Raw genomic sequence first — 16048 nt, 5'->3', positions numbered from 1 at the left:
TGCAAGCCAGTGCTTCTCTGCATTCAGGGCTGGATACCCAGCTAGCTAGATGAGAAGAACGCACAGGTGAAAGATATTTGTGCCAGGACAACGAGAAGGCAGACTACAGCAAAAGGGAATAGACAGACAGGTCTGCTTTCTGCCCTTCTTAAGGTCTGAAAAGTGTAGCTACTTAATAAACCATACATGTTTGCACACCAGCTGAGCCATTCAAGGGCACAGGAGCTGAATTTCTCCCCTGTAGCACCAGAGATGAAGACCATCACCTGTTCTTACCTCCGACAAGAAAGGTGGAGACAGAAGCAAGACATACCATAAAAAAGAGTAAGCGCATCATGAAGCCATTAGATTATATGCATTTAAAGATTAGTTCAGTAGTACGCCCTACTCTGGGATCTACCTTATTGATAGTCCCCTGAAAAAAGATCTGTAACTTTCTGATATGTGAATGTCCAAATCTTCTCCAACTTTCCTAAATACAACTTGAAGCAACCAACTGCATCAGCTTGGGAACACCTGAGAGAGGAGAATTCATTCAGAACATCCCTTGGTACAAGACGAGTGGCTTGCACAGGGCAGGCTGCCTGGAGTGCTGTGATGTGTCCTTTCCTTCTCCTTACCGTACATCTTGCCTTCGTCTGACAAGATAATCTTCCGCCGACCACATGGTGGGTAGATGGCTAGCGCTTCCTGGAAGCTCTGCTCGATGTCCGGACTCCACACACCCTCGGCGTCATTGTCAATGGGTTTGTCCAAGGCCTCGCTGCCCCCCGAGTCGTTGCTCCCCTCAGGGGAGGTGGGAGAACTCCACTCGTTGGAGGTAATGGTGCCAGCTAGAAACTCCAAGGTGCCACGTGGAGAAGCAGACTCAGAACCTGCAATGGCAAGCACATCCCATGTCAGTTAGAAATCTTCCTCTCCAGGCAAATGTGGAGATATTAAAGAAAAAAAAATAAAAACCTCAGTAAAGAGGGGGTTTAGTTCAAGTTTACCTTAAACAGTAACTCAACTATGTGCTTAATTTCTATTTATGTTGAGACAAAAACCTTTTCTACAAATCCTTCTGACAAATAAACCTGCTCCAACTATCTTTAGCTCATTAACTCTCTGTCACTTTACAATTCTCCTCAGATGCATCTTCTTGTCTGCATCTTTATCTCCTAATTTCTTTCTCCCTCTGCTGTTTTTATCTGTGTAACTGTTATTTAACTTTCTGAAGCTCACATACGGGGATTCAGTCTGTGTGAAAGACTATACAAAATAGAGTAGTGATGAATTATCTAGTCATTGCTGAGCACTGAGGTTAAAATCTCCTTAGATACTGTTTCACTGGATCAGAGTTAGTAGTTGGTGTCATTTCTAACACTGACATTTCTTCTCAAGGATCATCTGTGCTTTTAAAAAGCCCTTCCTGGAGCCAGAGAGTTTAATGCAATGTCTCCCAAATCTCAGCACCATATCCTGGCAGGAGGAGAAGGCACCATAAGTAAAGGGATAACAGCACTATGTTGCAGGTCAAGAACATAAATGCTTATCCTTTTGCTACCACTCATCTTCAGATCGACCTTGAGCAAATTCCTTCAGTTTCCTCTGCCTCTCTGTCCCCCCTATACTTTACAAGTCCCAGCATATTAGATTTGCCACTGGACAGGAGCAGAAATTGGTTTCTCACTGAACCTAAGCAGGCAGCTGCTAGCTCTTGAAAACTACAATAAATTACAGTCCACTTATAAATGCCTACAGTAGAGGCTGAAGCCATTGAGTGGAGCTGATGAAACACTCATTGAGAAAGACTTCAGACCACACAGACACTTCCAGTCAACCATGCCGGAGAGAAATGGCTTTTAAAGACACAGATCATTCCTCTTCCTTAATCCCAAAGCTGCTCGTCTACCATTTTAATAGTTTTCTTATCTGAGTTACAAAGAATGTTCACAAGTCAGCATTTGAGAATCCACCTAGAGTTCAAAACTTCCCTGAGTGTCACCACATTGAGCTGGGTAGCAAGAAAATCATAAAAAGGATTTTTTTTTACAAGAGAAACAGAATCAAACTTGCACTGAACAAGAGAGTAAGGAGAGAGCTCTGACATGCCAAGTATCTAGCTCAGAAGTATCACAGAGAAAATGGGGACTTGGGAGAAACTGGGCCATGGTCTATGACAAAAACTAGCTAGAAATAAAAAGATGCAGCAATGCCCTGGTTGATGAAGAGGAAAAGCAGGTCCATTCACTACACTTCAGAAGTTCAAAAAGTCAGGGGTCATGGCAACAGAAACTTTTTTGACATCAAGATTTTTAAATTTGTTTGTTTGTTTGTTTCTTACCTTTTCAGATTTTGTATTTACAAAAATCTTCTCCAAGACCATAATGACGAGATTGATTTTTTTAATAAAAACTGAAATCCTTTATTAACATTTCAAGAGCTGAAGTTGTAAAAAGATTTGATAACACTGGCTCTCAGAAGGTTTTTCTGCTCCTTAATGACTTTAGACAGCAGCAGATACATGTTTTATGTCTCCATAAGAGACCAAAAGGTAAGGAAACAAGTAGGACAACACTGAGCCTTCGAATAATTTCTAGACACATAGTACTGTGCAGCATTTAACAAGTGCTTCACAAAGACATTTAGAAAACCTGATCTACAACTTCTTTCCTGTTAGAATGTTTGGAACACAGGAACCACTGTCCATTCATCCATTTAAGCCCCTATATTAGATTATTTCAGTCTTCTTTATCCATGGTATATTTTCAGAGCTCTAATGAACATGGTAAGAAAGAATAAAATGGGTGGTGAGGAGGGCAGAAAAGGGCAACTCACACTTGGCCTTTACCAATGGGATAGACATCCCAAGCGCACTGTGGATGGCACCAAAGCAGGAAATGTGACTTTAAAAGGCCCTCAAATGAAGGGTAACAGTTGCTTCCCTCACCAAGAATCTGTCACCAACACATCACCTTTCACTGACACATGCTAATAAAACATTGAATGGGTATTCAAAAGACTGTCCTGCTGGAGAATCAGTGTAGAGGTGAAAGCTTTCCACGGGGAGACTGATAGAGAAAGAGAAATCTATGCTCCGAACGTTCTTTTAAAATTTCCCCAAGCATCCCTAGTCCCTGGAGGCTGTCAAGACCACCGTAGTTAATGCACATTAAAATCTCCACAAACACAAGGCACAGACTAGTTTTAACTCAGGCTGAATGACTGAGAGACAGAAAGGTTCAGAAAGTAACCTAAGGTGTGACAGTGTGTATTCATCACACCACCTGCCTTGGGAGCTGCAGTCTCACAACAGCCAGCAGGCTCCACTCCAAGTGAAAACACTCTGTGCCTGCTCAACTGTGTGACCCCCACAGTCATGGTCACTGGAAGCTACTCCTCTGCTGTCAAGCCAAATCCCCAGCAATGCATACAAGCAGACAAAGTCATGTAGGGAATGGAGGACCATCATGACCATAAAAAGCACCTACTTTGAATCCAGTTATTTTCATCTCTCTAATGTCCATGCTGACACAGATGAATACCTAGCAGATGATTTCACCATGGCACTCTCCTCGGCTGAAACTAAGTAATTGTATCTGAAGCATAACCCTCCTTCTCCTGCCACATTCACACCCCAGGAGTCCTTGCCTGATCATTTCATGTTTTACAAGGCTCTGCATCTGCTCTTACTGCTTTGGGTGACAAAGGAAACTGTGTCCTTTCTGATCCAAGCTCTAGAATAACTGGAGGAGAACACACTCTCAATTCAGTTTAGTGTCAACTCTCCAGACTCACTTCTCCAAACATGAAAGAAAAGTTGCACCAACTTGAGCAGATGGGATTAGTGCATTCATGTAAGTCCACTAAGCAAGAGACAGAAGATGTGAGCTTTCTCTCACATTGGTGTACATCAAGGGAGATGTGGAACATACTAGCAGTGACAAAAGAAATTATATAACTCTTGAAGTGACTAGATATGTTTTTTTTACATTTCTTATTTTTTGTGCCTTGAGCAACAATATTAGTCCTGTCCCAAGCTACAGCCAGGGCAGCAGGAACCGAAATGTGCTACTGTGGCCAGTTCCAACTTTACTACACCTTGGGGTCTGATCCTGCTTTTCCTTCTTGGTACTAAAACTCTTTTTGACAGATGATGAGAAAAGTGGGACTTAACAGGCTACAACATCAAGTATGTATGGCCATCTTCAGCTGAAACCTCTCTAACCACCCAGACACTAACACAAATTGGACTTCTTTTTGACAACTTCTGAGGAAATTCCATAGATTGAAATGGCAGTGAAAATCCTTAAAACACTAGATCAGTAAGATACCAAAGGCTTAAAGGGCCTGCAAAGTTTGCTTAAATAATGTTACTTAACTAGCATGCTCCATGTGCAGTCCCAAGCAATACCCTGTACTCAGAGGCAATAAACAGTAATTCAGGGAGTCCTGGTTGGGTACTATCTGATCTGTGGGTCTCTGCTTTGACTGAACACTTCAGGCCTTCTCTTTCCTGCACTGTTGATCTGAACTCACTGGTGACCAAAGTGGACACTTACTAAACTAAGAAAAGCAAACTGAAGAATCTGGGGGCCAAACCCTATGGTAAATGGCTTTATTAGTGTGGCAAATTGAATAACTGGCAGTGGAGTTACTTCCCAGAGAATGAGAAACCTGATGAAAAACGGAGCATTTTTTTCAGAAACAGGAGCATGTTAAATGTCTTATATGTAAGAAAGGTTTAAATAATATTCATTAGTAAATACTTTTAAAAATACAAATGTTTCATTTAACATCCAATCAATGGTAACTATATGCATACAGCTTGGTTGCTTTAATGGTGGTCTGTATTACTGAGTGTTCTAATATTGCTAAATATTTTAGCACTTTTATGTTTAAGTTCTGCCTTTGGAAGAATTTATAATCACAAAGCTTTCTTCTCATGTGGAGGGAATTTGATTCTGAAAGCACTAAACAGACATCACAGACATGCCCAGACAACTTCTTCCCCATCTGAATTCCCTTGATAGACACAGTTCTTAGGACCAGGAGTCAGAGGATGTTGTCCCATTCTCATAACAGCAAGTTTTGCCAGAGGTCACAGGGCTTGGTGTTTGTATTCTTCAGATTCCCTTAGTTAGAACTTATGCCCCATTCCTTGGCTCTTGGGCTTTTGCAATTGTACCTTACAGTTTTTCTTACTCTAATTTCACTCTTATTTTACTCAGAGATGATCTTTTTTTTGTTGGGTCAAGTCATGGGTTCTGTCTCAGCATCAAAGACACAATGCCCCTCACAGCACATTTTCCTCCTCACCACAGTATCTCTATTTCCTTCTTAATGTTTCCCTCTGTCAAATTCCTGTTTTTTATTCACTCTTGTGCCCTGTTCTTTCTGCCATGGCCCTTCTCTTAACGAGTCAGTCACAAAGGCAGGGCTTTGGGTCTGAGGAAAGCAAAACCATGGAGAAAGCACAAAAATCTTTCAGCTCCAGCAGCTTTGGTTTGTGTGTTCCAATTCTGGTGATTTGAACACTGTCTTTCCTTTCACACACGGTATCTCATTGAGATTCAGAGATCCTGCAGGGCTAGACAGCTGCCAAGAGCCCTTCAGCAAGGTCTCTTTGACAGTGAGCACATCTTTAACAGACTCCATAGTCTGACACATCTGCTTTCTAATATTAATCCCTCAGTCATTACTGTTGGTAACAGCTCCCTCTTAAGTGTTTGTAGCAGCTGCTCAACACAAAATCATACTTTCCTGAGGATCTGAAAAATTGCAGCCAGCTGTCTCCAGTTGTTCGGTTTTCTTAAGAGCTGCTCTGTCCAAAAAACTCACCCCACTCCATGGCAACCCCCTCTCCCTGTTGGAATTGATCACAACACACTAACCAGACATCCCTATTCACTCCCCCTTCCCTGGCAGGACGCTTGCCAGCACAGCCCTGTGGAGTCCTGCTCCTGAGCTGGCCACGCTCAGAGAGAGTCAGTGTTTTACTAAGAACATCCCTTCATCCTTGGTATCATTCCATGGAATTGCAAGCTGTGGGGGCAGGGACTGTTTCCCCTGACAGGTATTCCTCGGTGTCATTGTAATGCAAACAAAACCAAACAGTTCCGGTACTCACTACACTTGGTAACACGAGCCAAATACCGCTACTACAGAGGATCTGAACCACAACATTTTTATATCTGATCAGCAGTCAAACTGAGAATTAAAAAATCCCAAAACAACAAAACAAAACAGTTCAGTCAGAACAGATGATTTCCTGCTGCTCAAGCTATAGAGTAGTTTATAACAGTAAGAAAACCTGGAAACAAGAACAAACAATTACTTCTATCCAGGACAGCTAAGAAATGAACTTACACAATGCAGTCATACAAGGAGATCTGGGTTTTGGAAAACAACGATTTGGAATACTGAGAAACCCATTGCGCAAGGTACAAGACAGAAGACAGTATGCAGACTTACCAGAGGAAGAAGTCTGGGAAATTCTATGGGGCACTACAATAATAGCTTAGTTCCTCTGAAAGAGAAGAATGAGTGCAATCAGTAGGTGAGTAGCCCCAAGAAGGTTCAACCCAAAGACTGCAGGAAAAACACACTGGAAAGGGAAAAGGTGGGAAAGTAGCTATTAAATGATAACTAGGATCTGTTAAAGTTCACAAGCAAAAGGGGACAAAAATCATGGACGTGTTTACAGAGAAAAATAAAGATGCAATTGTAGCAAGACTAATTAGCACTCAGGTGTATCTAGGAATGTAACAGCACTTTTGTAACACCAGACAGCAAACAGTTCCTAAGGCTCCTCAGAAGCTGCACTCCCATCATTAACTCAGCCTAGAGCTAGAGCCACTCAGTTCCAGCGGAAGATCTAGCAGTGCAGATGGGTGGGTGCAGTTCACTCAGCCTTTTGAGGGGGCTTTACTCAAGCACTCTCTGGCAGCTTAGCCAAGAGGTGAGCCTGGCTATAATTCACTTTTTGCCCAAGGCCTCCTACAATCCTGAGCAATGCTGGCTATTCCCTGCTAATAGCCCTATACATCCAGGGCACCAGAGTAATGCTGCATAATCCCATGAATAAAACCAGTTGAGATAAGTGTTACTTGTCGTAAGTGAAGCAAAAGCTACCAGCTGGCACCAGTGCCAGGCAAACTGAGATTTTCCTCTATGTATTGGGCAAGGTAATATACTCATTACATCTACGGCTGCATGGTGAGGTTTTTGTCTGTCTCACCCGTGAATAAGACTGGTTTACAAAGGACCAAGCACTAGTCTCAGATCATATCCAAGATGAGGCTGGGCTCCAGCTGAATGCTTGTCACACTGCCTAACACAAAATCAAGCTCGGTTTGTTTGCTACACCGAAACTGCCTGCAGCAGCTGCTGTTCAAAAGGCACCTGACTTCCCGAGCAAAGCAAAACAACTCTTAAATTATTGCAGTAGCTAGCTCTGGCTGAAACAGAGAGAGGATGTAGTGTCCAGCAGAGTGATATAAATCAAAGCAAGGATAGAGGAGAACTTCTCTCAGTGCAGCCCTGGATAATGCAGTCAAACAGGATGTGATGAGATAAGGCTGTGTGTGTGGCCTTGCACACCATCCAATCAGTTACATTTGCGATAAAGGAAACAGAACAGAGCCCTGCTGCCCTAAGCAGGAGAGAGAAAACCCCCACAGCCCAACAACAAAACGCAAGGACTGAGTCTGATCCCACTAGTCTAGGGCTGGTCAGCTTGGGGATCGATCCTGAGCGACGGGCAATGCATGCACAGCTCCCATGTACAGGACACATCATAAGGCCACCAGGCTCAGACTGACAAAATGACTATTGCATGATTTATGTCTCAGCTGGGAGAGAAAAATGAGCCAGCAAGGGCAGCAGAGATTGACACTGCCAGGTTGTCCTGGGATTGAGCCACACAGTGGGCTGGCCCCAGCTCTCAAAGGAACAGTGGAATTCCTGGGAAGTCACTGTTATCTCCCATGAGGGAACTGTTCCCAGAGCTCCCATTCTCCCTGACTTTCCAAGACATGTAGCATGTGTTTCACAGCTTCCCAAACAGATGAAGGTTGGGGCAGGGTGAAAATGGTTAGTCACCCTCGTGCTGGCAGCAGCAGTCACCAGGAGTCATTTTCCCATCTAGCACAGAGCAGGTTAGAAAGCAACGACCCAGGGGGAAGTCAGATAATCATGTCCCTTTTCTATCACAGAATCACTGGTAGTGTTGTTAACATGTTAAAATTTTAACTGTCCCTTTAAGTACAGACAAGGGTAGGTATTGACTGATTAAAATTACTTGAGTCTTACCAAACCAAGTAAGAGACAGAACTAAATGAAACTGAGCATCTTCCCAAAGACTTTTATTCACTTAAATATTAGAGGATAGGGAACCTTTAACTGCAATCTGAAAAAAAAATGTTGCCCCTAAGCCCACCAAAACTCAGTTGTCCAGCAAATCTCACTATCGGGCTCTAAAGCCCTCATTTTACCTATGGAAAAAAGTATTACACAAAGACATAAGTGAGACACCCAATGGCAAAACCAGACTGGGGTTAAAATCTAGACAAGAACTTCCAGACAAGAAAAGGTTAACTTAAAAAGAGATTTGCAATTGCAAGTGGTGTAATTTCAGAGGGGCTCATGTTTAACACTGTCTGGAAATGGAGCATCTTTTGAGTATTTACTGCTAAGCAGCACTGAATTGTGGCTCATAATGCCCTTTTTAAGATATCCAAATCAGATCCTTATTTCCTAATCCTGCCTGCTGTTCATGACATCTTTCAATCTCTTGTCTAGGACTCAAAGGGAGATGTTCCCGAAAAACCTCACAACTGTGACATACTTAGCTTCCCATGACACTAATGGCAGAATTGCACATGAACTCAGGCAGGAGACATATGTTTGCAAATCTCATCCAAAGCAGTGAAAATGTTTAGCTCCAAAAGTATAGTCAGTCTCCAAGAAAAGAAATAGCTGAACCTGGGCTAAGGGACTTACAAGAGAATAGACAGAGATAGTGATCACGCAAGCCATGAATGAAGTCAGATTTCCACTTGTGTAGTGCTTGCAGGTGGTCTGTTTAGTGGGAATTACCTGTCCAGCCAGGGATAAGCCCTCTACTAAAGCCTCAAGATAAATGCAACCCACAAACAGGCAGAGCAATGGAGCAATGGGAGCAATTCTTAGTGCTCTCTTGACTTTTCGTCCTTCAGTCCACCAATTACACGTGTGCTTTTAGTAGTAGTCAGACATAAGCTCAAAGGAGTTTGAAGCTTGTGATAAGACAATGCCTAAGAACAACGTGATGAAACATCTTCATCCTATGAATGAACCCTACTCATGGCTACCAACCAAGCTGCACTCTCTTGGGGTATTCACTCACCACCCCTGCTCAGGTTTGGAGTACACGCTCCATCTGGAACTGATGCAGCAGGTGAACATTTACAGCTTACAGCTAACATAGTCACTTCTTAAGGCTGACACTGGGGAAAGTCAAACAGTTTCAGTTTTCTGTAAAAAGCCAGAAATTTTACAGTCAATAACGGACTAGCCTTTTTAACCAGATTCCAGTTCTCCTATTAGTTTGAATCATGGGACAATGAAGCTGTTCTCAACTCAGACTAGTGTAATTTTGAGTTCAGAACTCTTTCCTCTCTCTAAATATGGCATAAACACACTGTCATTTCCAATCTGCTGAACACAGAGAGATTTCACAGAAAGCAAATGAAAATAATAAGAATTTGTAATTACAACTCCAGCTCTCAGAGAAGTACCAATAGAAAATAAAAACAAAAAACCAAAACCGAAATCAAAAACAAAAACAACAAAATGTCAAAAACTGAAAAACAGTTAAACTTGTCCTCAGATATTACAGGAAAGCATGAACCTTCTAAATTATCTCTTTGCCCTTCCAGACCCTTCTCGCCAGGAAGGTCAACAGGTTATATACCTTCTGCTGGATTAATCTACAGGAGAACAGGGGCAGCTAGCCAAGCAAAACTAGATTCTTAAAGGGACACAGCCAGCAACAGACTCGACTCTAGTTTTTAAAGCAAGTTCTTACAAGTAAAACCTGTGACCAAATGCCGAGGAAAAAGACACTACTTCTCTATTTTTTAGTTAGCCTACTGGGTTGATAGAAACAGAGATTTACATTGTTTCCCCTGCACAGTTGTTTTCTACTGACCACATAGAACCCTCACAAAGAAATGGGGAGAGAGAAATAAATGGGATTTTATTAATTTATATTTATGAAGATAATTCAAAGAGCAGTGAGTGTGCTTGGAGATAATCTTCTTATGCAAACGTCTCTTTCACACCTCTCTGTTTTTTCCTCCCTAAACTGACAAGATTTTCAGACCAAAAGACCAGTCTAAATCCTGCTAATCTGGTACCAATGAGCTTGATTTTGAGGACCAGCTATGGAGACATATGAGCAGGTAAAATGAACTTAAGACACATCAGCAAATCCTCCCTTTCCATTTCAGCACACACATGCTCTGTGCTTTCTTGACATTTCCTTCTTGAGTTAAAGCAGTCTGGGTTACAAAAGATTAAACTTTGTCTGGACATCTGTCATTAATGGTTACCATACTGTTAGGAAAAGGCACTTTGAGGACTCCATTGATTTATTTTCTCTTTGGCAATAGCAAAGCAGATGCTTCAAAAGTTTGTACCCAGGCTCTGAAAGCCACTGGCATTCATGGCGCAGAAATACAGCAAAGTAAAACACCTACCCTTTGGCAATCACATTCTAACAAAGGTAAGAACAAGGTAATTATAAACCTGCAACAGAACAGAAAAACAGAGCCAGTGGCAGCCAGTGACTCAGCCAGTGGCACCAGGAACTGGAAAACCTGCCCCTCCCTAGCAGGAAAACGTCTAATTCATATGGTGTTAAAAACAAAGGGGAGTGACTGCATCATCTCCAGAAAAAGGAGGACCCGAGGGGCAGGAACAATAAAAACAAAAACCCACAAAAAAACCCATAAAAGCCCAAAACCTTCCTAAGAAATACCAAAGACCCAAAACACCACCTCCAAACCCTGAAGAACTCTTTCTAAGCGTGTAGCGTGTACCTTTGGATCTTGTAATGAGCTTCATGCACGCAAACTTATAGCTTTTTTTATAAGGCTCTACAAAGGAACACTTTGGGTATTTACTAAACATGGTGGTTGGCAGAAGTTGGAGAGAGGATCATCCATTACTGCAAATCTTAATAAATTTGATTGGTGTTCAAAGGAAGATAGAATTGCCATGAAGGTAGAGAAAGAAAAGGATATGGTGAAAGATGTAATAAATTTAGATTTAGAATAGCATTTGTTACACCTTAAGGAAATCATAGCTAAAAATTACTTCAAATTGGCTTTGGAGAGTATTGCTCACATTATTACAAAATCAACTAACAGATTCAAAAATAAGCACAATTATATATACGATATATATTATAGATGTGATGTATAATGATATACAAATGGAACCAATAGGTACAGGGGGCACCGACTGGGTTGCTGCAGGGATCTTTGCTAGTCCAGTTGTCTTTGACATCTTCACTAGAGATCTAAGACCAAATAAAGGTAATGTCAGTGAAACAGAAAGAAGTTTACAAATAACAGTGGGTAGAAACACCTCAAAGGGTGTTAGTGTAAAAACAACTGAAAAAAGCAAGGGAGACAAACAAGACTAGGTGGGGAAAATGCAAAGAAAAAGAAGAAATAACAGTGAAAGAAACCTAGAGATAAAATCAAGGAAAAAGCCCTGCCAGAAACAAGAGCTAAAGTCATGCAAGAGTTGTCTGCAAAGCAAATGCTTCTGCAAAATGACCAATGTGACTTTAATCTGCCTGAGCTCAGATATCACTTCAGGCAACAAAGAAAGATGAATCACTTCCAACTCGTGGAATATCCTATCTCATTCTGTAAAAGGAACACAGATAAACAGAAGAAAGTGAAGAGTATAAAAGAAAAAATTAGGACTAGAATAATCGACATTGAAAAACATTAACATTTTAGCCTCAGTAGTAGCTTTAAGATCTTAGAAGATGCAAATGCAGAGACAGAATAAGCAATCATTTCAGAGAAACAGACAGCAAGGCAAAACTGTTCCAACAGAGTAAGAAAACTTTTCTGATGTTTAAGTGTATTAGATGATGAAAAAGTTGCCCAAGAAAAATTTTACACAGAACGTGAAGGAGTGGAAATCAAACCGAACCAAACAAATGAACAAAAGACAAACCTGAGCTAAAGGGAAAGTACAACAGATCTTTAAAGAAAGGTAACTCTGAATTTTCACTTTCTGAAGATACAGTTGTGGCCAGAAAAAAAAATTTCACTGTCACAGGAGCTACTGTAAACATGGTCCAAGGAACTGCTTAAGGTGGGGGAAAATGGCAATGTTGCTAAGAAAATATCCCCATTCTTCCCCCATTGCTCACCCCCTTCTTCAGACACTATAGCATGTGACCATAAGATTAACTTGACTAGAGAACGAACAGATGTGGCTGAAAAGTGTTACTTTTCATCTGGATCAGCCCCCTGACTCGAGTCAGTGAACAGCAGTGCCAGTGTCCGTGCCAGCAACAAAGCACAGCGGTGTGACACGTAAGGAAATGGACAGTTGGAGGCTGTGTAGGCAGGTTCTGCCCACAGCAGTGTCGGCCTCAAGTCTTTGAGGACCCACCATTTGGATTATGCTGGGACAGAACCAAGAGCTGAAAGGTACAATCAGAAAAGTATCCATAATCCTAAGTAAGGAAAGCTGTGAATGACCATAACGTCACTCCAAACGGAGATGAAAGTAGCATCTCTTGGAAACTGTACTTTTCAGCAACCCTCAAAACTCTGCTTACTGTATTCAAATTCTGTGAAACAAATAGCTGAGGAAGAAAGTCAACAGCAACTGTGATTTTGTATAAGCCAAAAGCAAGAGTGGGTGCCATGGAGTCTTTTTTTTCTTTTAAGCTTGGCAATATTATTTTCATACCATTTCCCCAATAGATGTTCTGTAATACACCAACATTAAAACACCACAATAATAATCTAAAATAATTCAAAGCCTTCCGTAGAATTTATTTAAAAATCAAAGGAGGTAGCAGGAACCAAGACAGCAGAGAACTTCCTAGCACCCTTCTCATGCACACTTACTTGCTTTCAAGATCACCTCCAAAAGAATAAGAACAATGAGCTGATAGTCCAGTTTAGAGATTGATACTTTGTTGCATTCTTGAGTTTGAGGGAGTCATCCACAGTGGGATTTAGTGAAACCCCAAAAGGTGACTGCACCCATTGACTGGCTGTCCTTCACTCTGCCAAAGCAAGTTCAAGAGAAAACCAAAGTCCCTCAGCATCCAGCAGCCCTAATAAAGAAACCCCCCCAGTATTTACTACAGGACGATCCAGGCTATTCTGCCGTAAGAAAGAAACCTATCAAATCCGAAAGGTTTTAATTACATAGGTAATAATATAGCAGCTTCAACCCAGTCCTGGCACTTGCCATATATCCACTCTGCTTTCCCTCTTGTTCTGTTCCTCTCGCTGCTCCCTGTTACTCTCTGTCCTGTCCTACTGCCCACTTCCTTCTGCAGGAGAACAATAAAACCTCTTACATCTACACAGACAGATGGACAGACAGGTGAATAAATGTTCCACTCATTTTGCACACAGACATCGCAATCAGGTCTTGGGGAAGCTGATCTGTGCCCAGTAACAGGAAAAATAAAAACCCACCTCTAAATCTCCTCTCCCACCCAGCCCCCCACGTTAGAAAAGTATTTTTGCTGTTTATTTGTAGAAGAGTCGCAGAACTGAATTCTTAAGGTTAGAAAGTAACATGAGTGTAACGTCAGGTTAAGTAAAAACAATTGATAATTAGTTGTGGTTAGTTCTGGGGGGTTGGTTTTGCGTTTTGTTTTTTTTTTTTTATCTTATATATGACCATTCACTATAAAATACTTTACAGAAGTCCTTAAAGATGTTGAGTTACGTTCTCTCTTCTGCAACAAAGCCCGATCTTTAGCATCCCATGCAAGAAATGGTTTAAACTAAATTATCTGCATAAGATAAAGGATTACTTGGGAAATCTTTTTGTTTGGAGGGTTTTCTTATGTCTGTTTTTGTTTTGGTTTGTTTTTCTAAAATCCTTTCCGACGGTATGTCACTAAAACTGAACTCTTAACTTCAGAAAATAACTAAAGTGGGAAAAACATTATTCCCTCACCTTTTGGTAAATACTCTGCAACAACTCACTTGCTTTCTTACGGATGGGCTTCCTTAGGAATTTTTTGTTTTTCCCAAAAACATCTTCCATAATTGACATTAAAATTTATTACAGAAAGTACTGCTCCTCCTCTCCATCCTCCACAAGCACATCTTTACGAACGGTACAGAACACAGAAACCTTTCCCCCCGCCACCCTTATTAGCGCTGCAGTTTTCAGCCGATGCGACAAGAGCCCGAGTTCCCGAAGTGCCAGCGCCGGCAGTCCCTTCCCGACGGGAGAAGCCACCGGAGACTCCATTGAGGATGTTCCATCGCTTCCTTTGTACGGCCGAGCCTCCTCTGTCGCACATGACCGGCTCCGAACCCTCCCTTCCAGCCTTCCTCCCGCAGGCACCCGAGCCCCTTCTCCCCGCGCGAAAGCAACCGTGGAACAGCGTGTTCTAACCTGAGCGAGGCAAGAGCGGTTGCTGTTCCGCAGGGGCAGCGGAGACAGGCTTCAAATCCTCCTTCAGCTCCAGGACTTTCTGCCAAAAGAGCACTGAGTGCTGTTACTGCGCGCCTGCCCCTCGCTCCCGCCCGATCCCCACCCCCGAGCCCGCAGGGGTGGGAGCGGGGGCTGGGACAGGGGGAGCGGGCGGGTCGGACTCCCGTTCAGCATCGCCGCCACCAAGTAGGAGAGAAAGAAACAAAAAGTTGGCGAGGAGCGGCTCCGGGGTGGGCCCTCGGGGCTCCCCCTTCTTCGGTTCCGCGGCGCGGGGAGACGCGAACAATGCCGGGCCGGGCGGGCGGGAGTGGATGGGATGCGATGGGATGGGGTGCGATGGGATGCGAGCGGAGCGGGGGGGCGGTGGGAGCGCAGGCACAAAGCGCACACTCACCTGAGGAGAGCGGAGCGGCGGCGGGACGGCGAGCGGGGCGGGGAGGGCGGTCGGGCAGGAGTTTGGGAGGAAAAGGGAGGGTTTTTATTTGCCCTGGAGTTTGAAAGGAGGAAGTGAGGAATGCGAGGAATGAGAGCTGGTATGAAATGAACGCGGCCGAGGGAGGGAGGGGACTGCCGGCCAGCGCAGGGGCTGGGACGGGGCTGGGACGGGGCTGGGAGGGGACTGGCGGGGAGCGGGGGGGCAGCGGCAGAAGGGCCGAGGCGGAGTTGGGAACAAAACCCTGCGGGGCCGGGCAGTCCCCGGCCGGGGGCCGTGTGTGACCGGGGCGGGGGAAAAGCGGGCAGTGGCCGGAAGAGGGGGCGCGGGGAAAGGAAACTCCGGGAGCGGGGGAAGGGGCCGGCACGGGAGCGCTGGGAGCGGGCGGGACGCCGCCACCGCCCCCGGGAACCGAGAGCGGGCGCGGCGCCTGCCCGCAGGAGAAGTTGCAGTCCGCGGCCGGGAAGGACCGGCCTCAGCCAGGGGAAGATCCCTGGGAACGCCGCCGCTTGCCTGGTGCCGTCCCAGGGGCGGGACGCCGGCGATGGGCCGGGGAGGGGGCGCCGGTGCCGGGACACCCCGCGCAGGACGCGCCGCCCCCGGGTATTCCCTGCGAGCCGGTCCCTGTCCGCCGGCAGCGCGGCTTCGGAGCCACTCAGGGATGTGCCGTAATTTCCATCCGGCATAGCTGAGCCCCTGCGAAAGAAACACAACCCCAGCACGGCGGAGTGTTTGTCCCGAGTATTCCCGGCGGCGAACTACTCCCCGATCAGCGCGGGGATGTCCCTCGTGGGTTTTCTGTCTCACGTCAAAGCTGCTCTTTTCCGATGTCGTTCCTATCGTTCCTGTGCATCGCTAGAAAATGCTGATACCAGGCTGAGAGCTGTGCTAGGGTTGGAAAGCCACATTCCTCGAAAAAAAAGCAGT

General features: G+C 44.1%; 1 protein-coding gene and 1 long non-coding RNA gene across 2 annotated transcripts in view; both read right to left on the bottom strand.

The window, feature by feature from the left end:
- The window catches only part of TEAD4 (TEA domain transcription factor 4), a 40040-nt gene extending 39342 nt beyond the window's left edge, over positions 1–698 (bottom strand). The window contains exon 1 of the mRNA XM_071571867.1: positions 621–698. Within this exon, the coding sequence (XP_071427968.1) occupies positions 621–627 (7 nt within the window). The 5' untranslated portion in view covers positions 628–698. The remainder of the gene's footprint in view (positions 1–620) is intronic.
- An 88-nt stretch (positions 699–786) lies between these two features.
- On the bottom strand, positions 787–14731 carry LOC139679812 (uncharacterized). Its single transcript, XR_011699250.1, has 3 exons — positions 14650–14731; positions 6457–6511; positions 787–875 (listed from the first exon to the last, which is right to left on the bottom strand). It is a non-coding gene; the product is annotated as an uncharacterized lncRNA (long non-coding RNA).
- Between the last annotated feature and the right edge of the window lie 1317 nt (positions 14732–16048).

Source organism: Pithys albifrons, chromosome 1 (genome assembly GCF_047495875.1).
Source record: "Pithys albifrons albifrons isolate INPA30051 chromosome 1, PitAlb_v1, whole genome shotgun sequence".
NCBI classification, from domain to species: domain Eukaryota; kingdom Metazoa; phylum Chordata; class Aves; order Passeriformes; family Thamnophilidae; genus Pithys; species Pithys albifrons.
Note: the sequence above shows the minus strand (reverse complement) of the source record. Positions and strands in the feature narration are given on the sequence as shown.